At 46.9% G+C, this 16572-nt stretch overlaps 1 protein-coding gene across 8 annotated transcripts in view; it reads right to left on the bottom strand.

The window, feature by feature from the left end:
• The window catches only part of MECOM (MDS1 and EVI1 complex locus), a 342326-nt gene that overhangs the window by 40890 nt on the left and 284864 nt on the right, over nt 1-16572 (bottom strand). For 6 of the 8 annotated variants that reach the window (XM_061452588.1, XM_061452589.1, XM_061452590.1 and 3 more), the window contains exon 3: nt 7527-7661. In XM_061452588.1, the coding sequence (XP_061308572.1) occupies nt 7527-7661 (135 nt within the window). Of the gene's footprint in view, nt 1-7526; nt 7662-8386; nt 8846-9356; nt 9660-16572 lie in introns of those variants that run through there. The other 2 variants (XM_061452592.1, XM_061452593.1) reach the window with 2 other exon arrangements.

Below are 16572 nucleotides of genomic sequence, written 5' to 3'. Positions count from 1 at the left end.
TTCCTTACTCTTCCCACCTAAAACTTCCTGGAATTATCCAGTCTGAGAAACACTGAGAAGCCAACTGTTGAAATGAACCATGCTGCTCAAATTTTTAGGTAGCAGCAGCCTACCAAGGGCAGAAAGTATGGGGGTCCTGCAAGCCCCCAGACGGGAAAGCTCATAAATTACCCCACAGCCCCTGTTTTGCAACAACAGCAACCTCTACCACAGACAATATTTTTTTGTATTAGAAAACGCTAATGTAAAATAAGCGGACTTTTCAATCACAAAGCTTGAAGATTTCTTGGATACAGTCCTGGCTCTTCTATCACTTCTTCAGCCAACCAAGCCCATTTTGTTACCTGGCTTTCTTGGGTTAAGCTGTGCTCACGACATGAGAGCACACAGCAGTCTGCCTCAAGAAGTATAAGAATATCTGCTGCACAGTAGAGGAACAACCAGAGGAGGGGGGGAATAAAAGCAAAGTCCAGATGCACATTTCACATGCCCTGGGATCAGCGGTGTGTGACTGCAGTTTATATAGGAAGAGCAAAATCGGATCCAGATCTGGAAACACTTTCAAAGTTCAGGGGGTCTGAGGTGGAAAGAAGTTGGGGGAGGCCTAACTCATCAGTCCTCTGTGCCTGCCTACACCGCAGGTCATATATTTATGCTACCGAGCAGAAATAAAAGCTCCCAAACTGCAAAGCTGTAAAGGGAAAGGGGAGGGGAGAAAAGAAAGGAACACACACAATTTACTTTAAAATGGATGAATAAGGCCTCATTGTTATGAATCCCAGTTTACTTTTCCTGGTCAGGCACTTGAAATTTTATTTATGCTTAATAGACTGCATTTGGCATGTGTAAAGATGACAGAAGCGTGAATTATGAACGACCTTCAACCTATTCAGGAAGTTGTAATAATTGAAATAATAGCGAAAACGCACTCCCCGCGAGCTCGGCCCAGGGCTGCGCACTTGGCTGACGCCATCCGCACACTCTGAAGTACCCTGACCATCCCATGTGCCCCAGCCAGATCTGCACGGCTCTGAACCCCCCTTTCACTCCCCTCCAGCGTGCGCTCCAGCACCCAGGAAGGGGGAGCTGCTGGTGTGGGGGGAAAAAGTGACACTTCATCTGATGAGAATAAGCAAAGGCACTAGCTGCTACTCAAGCATCTGTCATGCTCAGCCCCAAAGAGGAGCTGTATTCTGTTGCCTTCAACCAAAACCTTTATTCCTGTGTATGCATGAACTTTGAAAAACATTCCACACACCCCAGTGCTGCCTGGCACTTTCAGACAGGTGAGAGGTGCTGCTTGGAATCAGTGCTTTTTGTACTTTAACCCTCCAGGCCATGCATTAAGCGTACAGCGAGCACCTCAGGGGAAGGCACTGAGCGGCTTTGTCCTGCACCCCACTGATGTAAGCAGGAGGACCAAGTGAAGAACACACCCTGCATGGAATGGTAGAAAGGTACAGAAGACCCCAAAGGTGGAGCGCACCCCGATGAAAGCCTGGTGAAGCCCACTAGTGTGATGCTGCTACTCCTGCACCAACATCCAGCATCCAACAGGCTCCCAGCTTCTGCCACAAGCCATGGGTACGTTTACCCTGAGTAAGACACCAGCCCCATCTCCCAGACACCTTTGGAGGCTTCAGTGCAGTCAAGAGGATCATTCCCCAAGCTGGGGCTGAAAAGCAAGCGCCCAGAGAGGCGGCGTGCATACTGCCAACTGGCATTCACCTCCACATTGCTCTGGAGCAAGAATGGAACTTGCCTCAAAAGAAAAACAAATCAAATGTCCAAAACCAATAAGCAAGGAGCATGATCAAAATCAGGATTTATGCTTGCCAGTAAAATGAGAAGGACAAACGGATGCATAACCTCATAACGAGCCATAATTAAGCAGTTGAGGGGAAAAAGAAGAAAGAAAAAGATCCAAATGGTGAAGCTTCAATTTTAGCTCCAGTTCTTCAATTTTAGCAGAACAACTTCTACAGCTGTAGAACTGTGTGATGAAACCTGAGCCAGGTTCTTCTTGCCATACTCAGGCAAATGATAAATTGAAACTAACTGGAGTTTTTTCAAGGGCTAATGTCCTTCTGAGCGCTGTACCAGGCCCAAAGAAAACTTCAGCAAAAATCCACAGGCAAAACTCAGCAAGTGCCTGCGTGCAAGCGGCTGCGGGGACATGGGTGGAAGCCCAACAGGGAGGGGAGGACCCTTCCATTCACCCTACCGAAATGGTGAGGGCGCACCACAGTGCCTCAGTACCAGGACTGCAAACCCTTTCCTTCCTTGATTCCAAAATGCACCGAAACTGCCAAAGCAGATCAAGCTGGAGCAAGGACACTCTCCTGAAATGGCACCAGAAATCCTCATTTTGCCACCTTCTGAGGCAAAAGGTGCTACCCGCTCCTCCAAAACAAGGAGGGAGAAGCAGAATGTCCTTCCACAGGGCATCCTCTTTGGTATCTCAGGGGCTGTAGGCCACCTCCCCAGTGATACTTGTCTTCTTCCTTCGCAGGTGAATTTTAGCCTTCCTGAAAGGCACAGGACTGGGTGAGAGACTGTCACATCCAGCCGAACTGCTCCAGCCCCTCAAAATCTGCCTGGGAGCTGCTAGCAACCAACACCAGACCATAACTTCTGTGTGTCCACCCATTCTCGTGACTTCACCATGCTTCCAACATCCCACCTTCATTCATCAATCACGCAAACTGTCCAGTGAGTTGCAGTCTTGTCCTGGCTCTGTGGACAACTATAATCCTCTATACTGTTTCTGACAAGCATACGAGTGTGATTTGACAGCTCTCAGCACAAAAAAAAAAGGCATTTTTGCTTAGTGACAACATGCCTTACTGCATTCATTGAACAGGATCGTCAGTAAAACACTTATGATTTTGCAGAAATGGCGACAAGAAGTTGCTGGTTTTGGTTCTAAACAATTCATTTTAGGTCATGTCAGGACAGGCCAACACTGAGAGCAATAACACCACTGGTGCATTTAGCTCCAGATAACACAGGCAGATGTAAAAACCAGGCAGGAGTTTTACCCACAGCCTCAGCCCTAACTGCAGTTAAGTGGAAAGTCACCACTGATGAGCTCCTTGTTCCACTGGCCCTAAACTAACGCGACCCTGCTCCACTGGAGACAGACATTCAGTGGGAGCTGGATTAAGCTTTATTTGCTTAATAAACTAATAAATCATAGAAATAATCATGGCAGAATAGGGCCCCTTATGGGCTCAGCATGCGTGTGCCCTCCTGACCTGCAACAGGCAAAACCTTAATTTCACTCTCTGACAACAAAGCCTCAAAACTATTCCTTAAATACACAACTTGTGCAGGTGGCTGTGTGTCCAGGGCTGCTGCAGGAGCCTCTGCCGTTTTCTGCCTGAGAGCTGCCTGCCGCAGAGTGGGGGCAGCGGCAGTAAAATCTGAAACATGAAGCTGTGTCTGCAGATTTAAAAAGTTTGTAAAACGTGTAAGATGTGATCAGATCTGGTGAAACTTACAGCAGGAGGTTCACCCGTGTAAGTTTATATCACTGACATCGGGCATGTTGTTAAAGAGTGTAGTACTACTGGTTTTTCTCCCACTGTATTGGCATGTACTTGAGTATAAAGAAATGAAAGAAAACACACACAAAAACCCCCAAAAATCTATCTCAGCACATTCAGCAAACCAAAACCTCAGGAAACTGATCTTGACCCACTTTGAGTTTTCCACGGATAAACCAAAGGGAATCTTCACGAGCTGCTTTGTTGAGGGGAAAGAGAACTGGAAGCTCAGAGCAGTTTCACAGTGTTATGTGGCTGTATCACTGTTAGAGCTCTGCAAGCAATAAGCCAGATAAAAACAATATTCAGGAGTTTTAACTTCAACTGCTACCAGCTATGTTTCTTAAAAGAAAAAAAATACTTATTTTTATAGCTTCAAGGTGACCATGATCCCAGCCTGAAAGAAAGCCCAGAACATGTGACAGACTCTGACATGCCATTGCTATAGTCACTGCTGTAGTTGCAACTGCACTTTCATTAACATATATATTTTAAAATAATGCTTTTTCTGGGATGACAGTGCTGCCAGAAAGCCTAACAGGGCTTATCATTCTGAAGTCATTAAAAAATTGAACTAATAGATGTTTAATGATAACAGCGGGGAGCCATCCAAGTTAGCAGAAACTGGTACTGAATCCCAACTGACTCTGAGCTGAAAAAATGCACTCCAGGGCAGTAGCAGTGACAAGACTCTCTGCAGCTCTGCACACGCTGTACTCTCTTTGGGGAAAGGAAATAAATAGCATGCCCTGTTTGTGGAATTTTATTAATTCAAATGCATCTTAAATTATATATGTTCAGGTTAGACTGAGTATGACAGTAAGTAATAGGAAGACAGCAAAAAGATATCCTAGATCAATCTTGTCTGAAATAAAAAAAAATAGAAAAAAAAATCAAAAAAATGCACCTTTTAAACCCTACTCCACCTCCAATCAAATGAAACATGAGTTGCATCCAGCATGCATGTTTTGACTGCATCCCACCATTATCGAGCTGTTCATCTTAGCAAAGCTCATTTATACAGTCATAAGAAAGAGCCCAGGCCTTTTGTAAAGTTGATCCTAAGTGATGAAACCTAACCTCAACCGTGAGTCAGGGGGTGGGGTGGTATGTCTCTGAAAAAACTCTAATAGAGAAAACAACAAAAAATGTTTTTCTTTCACTCTTTTTGTTAAATACAGAAGGTAGAGCTTAGCAGAGCAACTAGATTACACATCATGCTGAGATTCATCTAAATCCTGCCTCAAGCAGGCTGGGAATCATACCTGTCTGTCAGTCAAGCTTGAATTTAGTAGCATAAGCTTGTGGGCAGCATAAGGCTGAGAGCACTGGCAGGATCTTTTACCTTTTCAGGTACAGCCCAATGTTTGTCTATGAATTTTACAGATGAGTTGAAGCAATCAGAGGTGAACAATTACTGCTGATCGAGTGTCTGTGCCTCAGGAGCGAGCAGCATCTCCCACAGCAGGGATGCTCCCAGCATGACTGGGCCTTGTGGAGGCACTTCGTCCTCCTGGGGAACTAGGGAGAAATAACCAGGGTTCCCCCCGCCTGAGTGCATCCCTGCACCCAGCACTTGGCTGCAGCTCCAGCTGAACTGGGCTTTCCTGTCCCCGCTGGGCTGCACCGCTTCTGCACTCCAACTCTAACTGCAACCACTGATACTTGTCCTCAGGCTTCACACTGGGGGGTTTTTCCTCCTTTCCCACCCCACCCCTCCCTCTTTTTTTTTAATCACCTTTTCCCCCTTTCTTTCTAGGAGCTACAGAGGCAGAGTGATCCAAAGGCAGCCACACGCAGTCTATACACAGGCAGACATGCACACTCAGTTCTGACTTGCATTTGTCACTCCTTGTACATGCACACATTTGGCCATGTAATGTCCATTTCCCAGTTTGCCTTCCTATTATATTTTATATTACCTCTGGTGAGCTTGTGCCAGAAGAAAGCAGAAGGAGGAGCTGTTAAAAAGGCTTTTTCACTTTAAGATTCGAGAGCACATTTTTAGCATTAACTTTTTAGGCTCTGGTCATAAAATGTTGGAGTACACGTACAGTTTTGTGGGTAAATGTGCAGTGTTTCCAGAGGGCCATAGGAACAACAATCTCTTGCTGACAGCATTCAGCTGACAACATGCTACTTGAAGGACAACAAATTCTTAATTTGCAAATCTCAGCAACAATAAGCTATAAAAATATGGAATTATGAACAGTATGATACTGTGCAAAATAAATAACAAGTCTCCAGTGAATGAAAGAAATCATTGGCAGCAGTACAGCCACCACTACCAAATGTCAGAAATGTAAACACTAAAAAAGGAGAGTCAAAAGTGCCGTAACTTTCCTTCTAAAACCGTCAAAATGCGGGTGCGTGTCTGCATCACAGAGGTAAATGATGATGTTTCAGCCTAGCATGAATTTTCAGTTGCAGATCACAAATACTGATGCAAAGTTACTTTGACCAATGCACGTGATTCCACTTCTAATCTTTTCTAGCTATGTCAGCTCTTATTTAACATAGAATATTTGAAATTGCTGTTTCAATTAATCTGTATAGTTTTGCTTTCATACCACTGTTCCATAAATGTTCTTCTCACAGAGAATTTATCATTTTTCAGGGTAAAGCATGTTTCAGCTTAGAAAATGTATTTTGCATTTACTAATAATCTTTATGGTTTCTTTAGCTAAACCAACTGCTATATAAAAAAGAAATTACATCTCAGTTGCTGCTTCATTCTGTGTTACGTGTGCTCAGGACTGAGCTATAAAAGTCGAAAATTAAAAAATCCCCTTTTCTCATAGGTTCTGAAAAAGTTTTTTAAACCAGTTTTAATCAACTATCTCACATGAGTGAAACACATAAGGCTGTGCTGAAAATAGCAGACTGTCTCACATTCATTTCCTATACGTAAAGAATTTGATTAGAAAGAATGATTTTTAATTGAAGCTTAGTGACTGATCGTGCTTCTTATTTCAATACTGTCAAGGCTATTAAATCAGCTAAAGATAATCTTTAGCATTCACCTGATGCAGTTAATTAAGGGGTGGAAAATGAAACACTGACTAAATGAATTAAATCCTATGCTGCAGGCAGCAAACTTTAGATTGGAAACAAGAATTCACAATCAGTTGTTGCTTTGCTATTTTAGACATTTTATTTTAAAGGAGTTTAGCTTTCTTAACCTAACTACACTCATTAAAATATTTCATAATGGCATGCATTATCCACAGACTAAAGCAAACCTTGATTCAAGAAACACCTAATAACTCATCAGCATAATTGAAAACAAAATGCTTCACTGCATCCTTCCTCTGCCTATCCCAGCCTTTTTTCCAACATACAAGGATAAAAACATTTCAGCTGAACAAAGAGTGGATTTAAGTATAACAAATAAAAAGAAAAAACACTGAGGATCCTGCTATTACTAGTTCCAGCAAAGTGTATGGGAAAGCGTAATAATATTCGTGCACATGTGCATTCAAATCCGAAGCCCCAAACATGCAACTACATTGGCAACGTTATCAGTTTTGTATCTTCCCCTCCACTCTTTCCATTTATTTCACATTACAGATTCTGACCAACTGAATGATTTAACGTAACAGTCCAACTAGACTATTACATTAGACTGGACCAGGAGCCAGAAAATGCTTCTAATTCAAAATCAGCAAATACTGGCTTTGTATTCCCAAGAAAGCACTCCCAGTTTTTATCAGGTACAGCAATTAAAAAAAAAAAAAAAAAAAGCAAAAAACTTAGTAATTGAACAACAATATGGAAAAATAAAAAAATCAGATTAACTATAGCCCATAAGCAAAATTATTCCATTCTGCATCTCACATCTGTGCCGTATCTTATTCTATAACAGCAAAAGGGCCAAAATCTCTTGTGAATTGCTGCTGCTTTTTTCTTTTATTTTTTTAATATTGACACCCTAAAGTTCCTTTAAAAAAATAAGTCCAGAAAGTTAACACTACATACCTGGTCACTTATCTGACATGCAACAAGGTTGTGCTGATTGTAGCATCCAGCAAACTTGATATATTTGAGCCAGTTTCCTACATCTGGTTGACTGGCATCTATGCAGAACTTCACATTGCAAAACTCATCCAAGATCTAAAAGGAAGAATATGAAAGAGTAAATCTTGCTGTCACTGTCGGGCCATACTAGTCAAAAGATAAATCACAGGTTTCCAGATAAATAAATGGCTAATAATAACAACAACAATAATAATAATAATAATAATAATAATAATAATAATAATAATAATGGTGTGTTTATTCAGAAATATGCTGCTCTGGTGAGACCTTTTTCCTTTTTTTTTTTTTTTTTTGGACAGTCAGAATATATACACAATAATAAAAAGACAATAAATGTACTGAAAAATGTCTTAAGAAGTGTTTAAACTTAATCGAGATGTTGACTAATTATTGCTAAGAAATACTGTTACTTTAAAAGCGATCTGAGTTTCCCTGCATTCATCACTGACTGTATTTAAAATTCTGATTTTAATTAAATATGACTTCGTCAAGGAATATAACAAAAAATATTAAAACAGGTGATGTTCGCTCCATTAGAAGTTTCTGTTTTGTTTCAGGATTTACATTGCCTGCAGTACCATTTAGTCTTCATATTTGTTGTTCTGAATCAAACTTTATTGGAAAAGCAGAGTTATTTATCTTGTTTTAGTATTATGCTTCCCAAACAGCCCATTTTGTGCAACACTTAAATCCCTCCCCTTAACTGAAGCAAATAATAGAAGTCCGTACGCCAAACTAAAGAAAATAAATAAAAAACAATGTAAACACTCATGCAAAACATCGCAGGATTCAATACATACCAATAAATGGTTCCAATTATGCAGACAATAAACAAATCTAATGAGACTGCTTGTGGACAAGCTAAAGAGGATGTTCTATTCTAATATTATGACAAGTTACTAATCGTTACATACAACTGAATAACATTACTTATTTGCAAGCTTTACCACTGGCCTATCCTAAACTTTCCCCAGCATCCCAGGAAACTCACTGCTACATTTGTAACTTCTCCGGCTGGGCACCGGCGGCAAACTACCAGGGTTTATTAGGAAAAACAAAACAAAACAAAACAAACACTTCAAAACACATGCCCCAGAGGAAAAGCAAAGGGAGAAGGAGGTTGTTTCCCTGTGAGAAGTGTCCGGATCCCCGTCCAGCCCCAAAGCACTTTTGCCTTCCGCGCCGAGCGGACGGGAACACCGGCACGGTGTGTCACTGGGTTAATGAAAACCCACGGAAGTTTCCTATCAGGAGCTGACAATGCAGCCTAAGCCAGCGCACATTCATTAATTAAACGAACCCCGCGGAGGGGTGCCCTCCCCAGGGGGGTGCCGGGGGCAGCCCCGGTATGGTATGGCGGCCGCTGCCCGGGTCACCACCCCCCCCCGGAGCCGGGATCAGGCCCGCCGAGCATTGCCTGGGTTCTCTTCTCTAGCAGCCTTCCCCCCACAAAAAAGGGGGAAAAGCCTAACGCCGAACCCCACCACTCCAAAAACGAGGCCGCGCTGCGCGGGGCCCAGCGGCTGCGCAGGGCGAGCTCCATCCCCCGCGGGCGCGCACGCTGCCCAGATGATATATTTTTGGAAGAGGGGGCATTTCATTTTCCCTTTCAAAGCAATCCCCACTCTGCTTCGGTGGAAGACGACTCAGCACTCAACACCGGGGCGGCGGAGGAGGGTCGGCCCGGGGCCGGCGGAGCGGCGGGCACAGACGGGGCAACGCGGCCCCGTCCCGCGGGGCCGTGGGCAGCGCCGCCGCCGCCGCTCTTACCTTGTGTCGCCGGGAGCCCTCGAGGGCAAGGAGGAAGGGGGAAGAGAGAAAAATATCCTTCAGGCAGCTCGAAGCAACATCTTGGCGTCAAACGCGGGCAGAGGCCGCGGCCGTCGGGGTCTGGGGTTGCGGTGGGTGCTGCGCGGTCGCGGTGCGCTCCACCATTAGTCGCGGGGCGGCTGGGGCCCGTGCCGGCGAGGGGGAACTTGCCAGCCCCGGAGGGCTCAGCGGCGGCAGGGCTCGGCGGGTTCCTGCCGGCTCGCCATCACCTTCCCCTTTCGGCCCCTGCTGGTCTTATCGGCTGGCGTGGGGTGTGTGTGTGTGTGTGCGCAAAGAAAGTTATCGAGAGGGGGAAGGAAAGGGGAAAAAAAAAGAACAAAACCAAAGCACCAAAACCCACACAACCCTTTCAAGAGGGGAAAATGAAAAAAAAAAAAAAAAGGAGAAAACAACAACAACAAAAACCCCACCGCACACCGTTCAGCAAAACAAACTTCTTTCACTTCTCCGCCGGGGATGGGAGAAAAGTGTGTGTGTGTGTGTGTGCGTGTGTGTGTGGTGGGCGGGCGGCTCTCTCCCTCCCCACGCCCGTCGCCTGCCCGCGGCGCTTCTTCGCCGCCGCACCCCCGGGCAGCGCCCGGCCCGGCGCGGCCCTGCCCGCCCCCCCTCCCCGCCCACCCCGTCGGGTCCTGCCAGCCCACCGCTCCCCTTTCGGGCACTGTCTCTTTAAAGCGGGGCAGCCCCAGCCGCGTCGGCGGCCATCCCCCCCTCCTTTCCTCCGTCCCGGGCGGCGGCGGCGCTCCCGGCGCGCTTAAAGCGACAGCGGCCCCGCGGCCGGGGGTCACCGCCAGGTCGCGGAGGAGCGGCCCCGCCGGGGGGGCACACCGGCAGCCGGCTTTGCCCCGCCCGCATCTCCCTCCTGGGGCTGGCAGGGGCTCCACGGCGGTACGCGGTGCCTCGAGCCCTCGCCGCTCGCCCCCCGCTCCCTGCAGCCGCTCGCGCCGTCGCGGCGGCCCCGCAGCTGAACTGCGGCGAGCGGGAGCCGTGCTGCGTTCGCCCCGACGGCTTCTCCCGGCGTTCCGGCAGCCGGCGAGCCCGGCTTATTATCCCAGTTATTTTCTTCATCGCCGCCACTACGCTTATTAATAATAATTTTAAATGAAATGCAACTTCTTGTGGTTTTTTTGGTGGTTGTGTGCCCGACAACCCCGGTTAGGGCAGCAGAACCACCCGTTTGCGGCCGCTTCCCAAACGATTGTTATTATTTTTACACCACCCCCCCCGCCCTGTATTTATTTGGTAACGAATCCCTTGAATGGTGCCGGCGGGAGGCTGGGCTCTACCTGCCGGCGGGGGCCACGACGGTGGCCGGGCCCGCTCCTGCTCGCGGGGTTCCAGGGCTCCTCCAAACCGGCCCCGCATCCCACCGCGATGGAAAGCCGCGACCTGCCGGCTCAACAACGGCCAGAAACACGTATAGATGTGTATTCTGGGGAGGAGAGTAGGGGAAAAAAAAGAGGGCTGAACCGCGAGTTTTATTGCACCGTGCAGAAGTGCCACCCACTTTTTTTGCCCCCACTTTATTTTTTTTTTTTTTAAGTGCAGATCTATTTCTCAGACTAAAAGTCAATTTTTCTTTCCCGGGGGGCCGCGGAGGGGGACGAGAAGGGAGGGCAGGGGGAGGGCGAGAAGCCGGATGACAAGAGATGATGATTAATTCGTCTCAGCGGCCTGTTATCTGTGACATTGAACTGTTATTTCAGATAATAGCTATTGTTCGAGGCGGGGAGGGAGAGGGGGGGGGAACCCCGCACGCAATGGTGGTAGGTAGGACAGGAAAAAAAAATCCTTTGTCAATAACCTCGAAAAACCTGGTGGGAGATTCCCGTAGCGCCCGGGCCTGAGAACCGCCCGGTTTGCCGGACCAGTGATTTCCTGCCCGCCCATTGTGGGAGCTTTTTTTCCTCTCTCTTTTCTTTTTTTCTTCTTTTTTTAATTTAGCCATAAATTGGACCGGCTCGAGCTATGAGCTGTTCTATTTTCTTCCTGTCAGGATGAGGGATTTGTTTTATGATGCATTGTGTATTAAATACAAGTAATCTGGGAAACTGATTGCTCGAGCCCATAGGCCTGATCAGAGCCCCCGATAGGAGCAGGAGCCCCCCCCTTCCCCCTCCTAGCTTTGCCACAAAAGGAGGAAACGCCGGTGGATAAACAAAAGGGCCTCCCGGTACCGGTGAAGCGGGGCCGGTCGGCACCGGGGCTCCCCCCCGCTACGGCGCGTCCCGCAGCCGCTAGGTGGCGCTCGCCGACGGGAATTCGCCTTCAGGCACCGGTTCCGGCGGCTCGGTTGTACTCAGCCAGGCGGAGGGGAGCGGGGTTCGGGAAGGAGGAGGAAGGCACATGCCCCCGAACCACAGGGTTCGTGGCAGGGCAGCTCGGGAGGCGTGGGGGGCGAGCGTCGTCTCGCCGCCGGTCGTGTACGGGGACGTTAGAGCTCCGCGTATTTACATATATTTTCCTTCTTTCAAACAAGAAACTTTTAACCATATCTGTAGCCTTTTCTCTCTCCCCTTGGAGGGTTTGGTAGGGGCTTCAAAAGCCCCAAATATTTCCACAGGGTCCCTTTTGCAATTGTTTATTTAAAATAAGTCGCTATATTAGTGGCGGCAGTAAGGAGTTAGTACTCGAGTCTGCTAGTAATTCCCACCAGGCTGTAAACTGATGCCTCTTTTAAGCCTTAAACTTCATGGTCGTCCCAGAAGTAAAAGTTCTCATAATGGAGACCCTATGGGCATCGTGCATTCCAGCACATCATTAAAGCAAAGCAAAGCAGCTCAGCCAAAGCCAGATGAAATAACTGCACTGTCCACTTTTAATGGGCTTCCTGTGGACAAACGCTGCAGAGGACCATGGTGAAAAATCAGACAAGTCGCTGGTGATTTTTTAAAATACCAGAAATGTTCATATCAGGCTTTATATTATCCTTACATTTATAGAGCAAGCGACCTCATAACCGCATTTTTAAGTGGGATTTAATGTTATATTTCTCAAGGTGACTAAACACAGTACTGAGCATCCTGACACTGAAGTGAGTGTTTAAAACACTGGGCAAGTGTATTGTGCTGGGACGGAGAAAGGAAAAGCAAAGCAAAACAAACACGTAGAAAACAACAGCCCTCCAACATATCCAGGCGCTCCAGGACAGACCTGGAAAAGGGCAACAAGCAGGAAAGGCGACACAATTTCTTGCTAATTCCTCCCACCCTGCGTTTGGATAGCAATTTAAAAATAAATAGTACAATCAAGCAAAACTGTAAGTGCTGCTGCTTGTTTAAGGGGACGAGCTGGACCTCTTCCAGTCCTTGTGTAAAGGAGCCTTGGTGAGCACTGCAGTGCTGTCACGGCTCCCTGTGCTGGTGCCCTGTCCCAGCCACCCGTCCTGCCCTCACACGCTGGTGGGCTTATCCTTCCTGGCCAAACAGCAGGTTTTGAGTACGGGAGAGGAGATAAAAATTAAAGGTAAAAAATGTAAATAAAAAATTTCCCTTGGTCTGGAAATGGGCCCAACTGAAAGCATGTTAATCTCCACCTCAGTAATTTGGTTCTTCTGGAGAAGACAGAAGCCCTGCTGCTGTGCCCTGCACTTCATAAATCACGTCTTTATGTGGACAAGGTCAGGGCACCTAACAGCTCAGACATGGGCCTTTGCAGTGGCTCGGAGGGCTCCGGCATGTTTATTCTCTCACACAGATCTCCGAGGAGCAGTCCAGCACGCTTCTAATTACTTTTGATTATTTTCATTTGCTCGGGTCAGGCTGGTTTTGCCGGCGCTGCTGGAGGGTGGGTTTCCTCTCCCCAGCCAGGCTGTGGGGTGTGGAGGGATCAGTGCTCTGTTTCACCCAGCACCCCCTTCCCCAGGGCAGTGCAGAGCTCTGGGGACCCCTGGGACTTACTCTGCTGGTGGAGGGGGTCCCCTTTCAGCAGCTGCAGGGTGCAAAGCCCAAATCCCTCAGCTGCAAGCAAGGACACCCATCCGAGCTGTCCCCTGCCTATAGCCAGGGGCATCTACCAGTCTGAAATAAGGAGTGTTCAAAAAACCACACACCCCCTGCTGAAAATAGTGACTGCCTTCAGGGAATCAAAATAAACGATCCCATAAGCATTGCAAAAAAAAAGTTAGTGTTGCATGTGCAGGTGATAAAAAAGTTGGAGGACTTCTGTGACTCCTGTGGGAAAAGCGCTCTGCTGGGGGAACTGCAGAGCACAGGCAGTCCCCAGCCCTGCACAGGGGCAGCAGATGTTTAGGTCTGCTTTCCTCCTACGGCTGCATGAACCCCCGCTGGCACAGTGCTTTATTGCTGGGGTAAATAAATACATACAGCGAATGCACAGTGCTTGTGCAGAGCAGATGCACTGCAGGCACGTGCAAGTGGTGCCCCAGCACCGGTAGGGCCTGGGTGTGGGTGAAGCTGTCCCCATGAGTGCTGCTGCCTGCCTGCATCCTCTCTTACGGCCTGGAGCAACTGTGATGCTGCTACTGGCAGAAGCCAAACCATTACTCATGTACTGAGCAGAAGGACTCCACTTTTTCTCTCCTGTTAAAATCTGTGCTCTAAACCAGCACATTCCTTCTTACCCCAATCTGAGTTTGACAGCCCAGACCTGCTTTCTCATCCCCCATTATCCTGGTGTATCCATTATCCCAGCAGAACCATTGCCCTCATGTCCTGCCCAGCTCTCATGCATGCAAGCCTGGTGGTGTGCCAAGCACCAGAGCAAGCACCCACATGCGAGTGTCTCTCTGAAGGTATGGGCACCATCATGGCTGACTGATGAGAAAAAACTTCTGAGCAGAGGCTGCCTGGTGGGAAGAAGTATCCTGGCAAGCACCAAGCCATGCTGCTGGGGTTCAAGCCTGAATTTTTGTGTACCTCGGGCATTATTGCATACCAGCAGAAGGAAAATCGCAGCTGACTCAGCTTCCCCATCTATAAGGAAGGTGCAAAAATGGGTCAGTGACTGGTATCCAGCTGCCTGGATGACTTTGCTCATGTCTTGAAAAGCAAATCTTGGAAACACTATAGAGAACGCTCTTCCTCTCAGCAGGAAGAGAGGTTATAACGCGTTACTGCAAATAAACTATGTCCCTCACAGCCAACCCCCAAATTTGTTCCTGAGGGATGCAGTGGTGCTTGTCCACCCCCAACTGTGAACACACTCCTTCCAACAGGAGAAAAACTCAGTTTCCTCCTCCAAGTCTTCCCCCAGGTTTCCCTGCCAAGGAGTGTGCTCTGGCGCTGGATGCTGAAGGACTGTTGCTGGTTTCCTTCGTAGTGTTCATTACTTCCATTACAGAAGAGTCTGGAAGCCTACAAATCCAGCCCGGGCCTTGTGATCACGGTTACTGCACCCACAGGGCGAGACAGTCCCTGCCACGTGAGTTTGGCACAAGTGTGTGCTAAGTTAAAAGTTGGGTTAGAAACCCCTGTTAGCTAGCTTGTTTCAACACCTACTAGAGACAGTGCAATTTAAGGCAGCGGCTGACTGATGTAGGTGCTGGTCTCTTGTCCACCCAGAAGCTGTGTGTTTTCCTGTGCTTTACCTTTCTCATGTTTTGAAAGAAAGCCAAAATTCTGGATAATCTGGGAAACTCCACTGGTGAAGCCCTTATTCTGCATCTGCCACCATCTGCTGGGCAGCCTGGAAGGGCTCTTCTCTCTTAACCACTCAAAGACATTGAGCATGGCCCTCTAAAACCTACCAACATAACCAAAAAAAAGACTGATTTGGGATTTTCATTCTCTTTCATTCATCCTTGCTGAAATACAACTGAATAAATCTGTATCAGGTTTGTATCCGCTCGTGCTCCCCACAATTTGCTCATTCAGAGATCAACCAGTGGTACCCTGCAGATGGAGGTGGGGTGGTCAGAGGATCCCACCTGATGTAGCTGCTGCTTTTCTGCCTGGAAAAACAACTTTTTGCAGAAGCTGCTCTAAAAATGGAAGAACTCTAAAAAACAGTCCCTGAGAAGGCACCATACCTAGGAGGTAGGAAGCACAGTAAAAGGATTTTGCAGACTTCCTTTGTATGTACATGCCTGAGAATTCAACAGGGACCCATTAACTCTTCACTTCTTCCAAATTTTTAATTTTTAAGCCTCCTCATTTGCTGAAGTCTGAGGGCCTGCTTTGGAAAACTTTTTCCAGCCCCAGAACCCCTGCTGGGGTCAGGGAAAGCCCGCAGGAAGGGTTTGTGGCAGCAAGACCTGGGGCACCATTTGAGTCTTGGCACTATCCAGAATGTGACAACAGAACCTGCAAACCAAGAGTATGGAAAAGAAAATACCAAAGCAAGGAAAATGCCAGGCCAAAAGGGGTTGGAAGGGTTAAGCAACAGAACTTTACACTACACAGATTAATGTGATGCATAACAGGTAATTCTATTTTAATAATCAATTTTAAGAGTGACTGGCTATTTTCAAAGCATTCCTATTGTAGCCAAAGTTTTAACTAGGCGTACAGGAGTGGACGTAAACACCTGCGGACTTTATAAGAGTAAGAAGCAATTTATCACCCAATAAAAAGTCAAACACTCATTTTAAAATTTTCAGGTTTGCATTTGCTTTTAAATGTACATGTGTGGATGGTTCTAGGGGAGGTTCAGAAAAGGCGGATACACATCCTACATGCAGAAACACACGTGCAGACAGCCAACAGGAGAAGAAAAACCTGCCTGAAAGTGTCAATGTTATAGTTTCATTCCATCTATGTTTTGTATTAGACCCATTGTGATCATCGACCAGAGTTGTCTAAAACTTGAACTAAACAGGCATTAAGTCAGCTGGCATATGAAATTACTGCAATCCGATTTTCAGATAAACCACAAACCTTGATGAACTAACATTGTTCCAGCTGAATTAACTCATCATCCCTAGGAGGAGAAGGTTGCAGAGGAAAACAAGGGCTCTAATAGCGACAATTAATCCTCCTCCTATTGCAAGGCACTTGACTATGAGCGGAGAGATACCCTGCTAAAGCGAAGGTAAGGATCCACACTGCCTCAGAAACATCACTGCCCTGCCAAACCCTGACAGTAGCATTAGGTACTATTTACATGTGGGTAGAAGAGAGGTATTTTTGTTTGTTATGGGCTTGTTAAGAAACTATAAGTAGGTTAAAATCCCTGTCAACAATTTGAGTCATGCTTGGTA

This window comes from Pezoporus flaviventris, unplaced genomic scaffold (genome assembly GCF_033815535.1).
Source record: "Pezoporus flaviventris isolate CSIRO_AGI_PZ_B2104156 unplaced genomic scaffold, CSIRO_AGI_Pfla_v1 ptg000013l, whole genome shotgun sequence".
Taxonomy (NCBI): Eukaryota; Metazoa; Chordata; class Aves; order Psittaciformes; family Psittacidae; genus Pezoporus; species Pezoporus flaviventris.
Note: the sequence above shows the minus strand (reverse complement) of the source record. Positions and strands in the feature narration are given on the sequence as shown.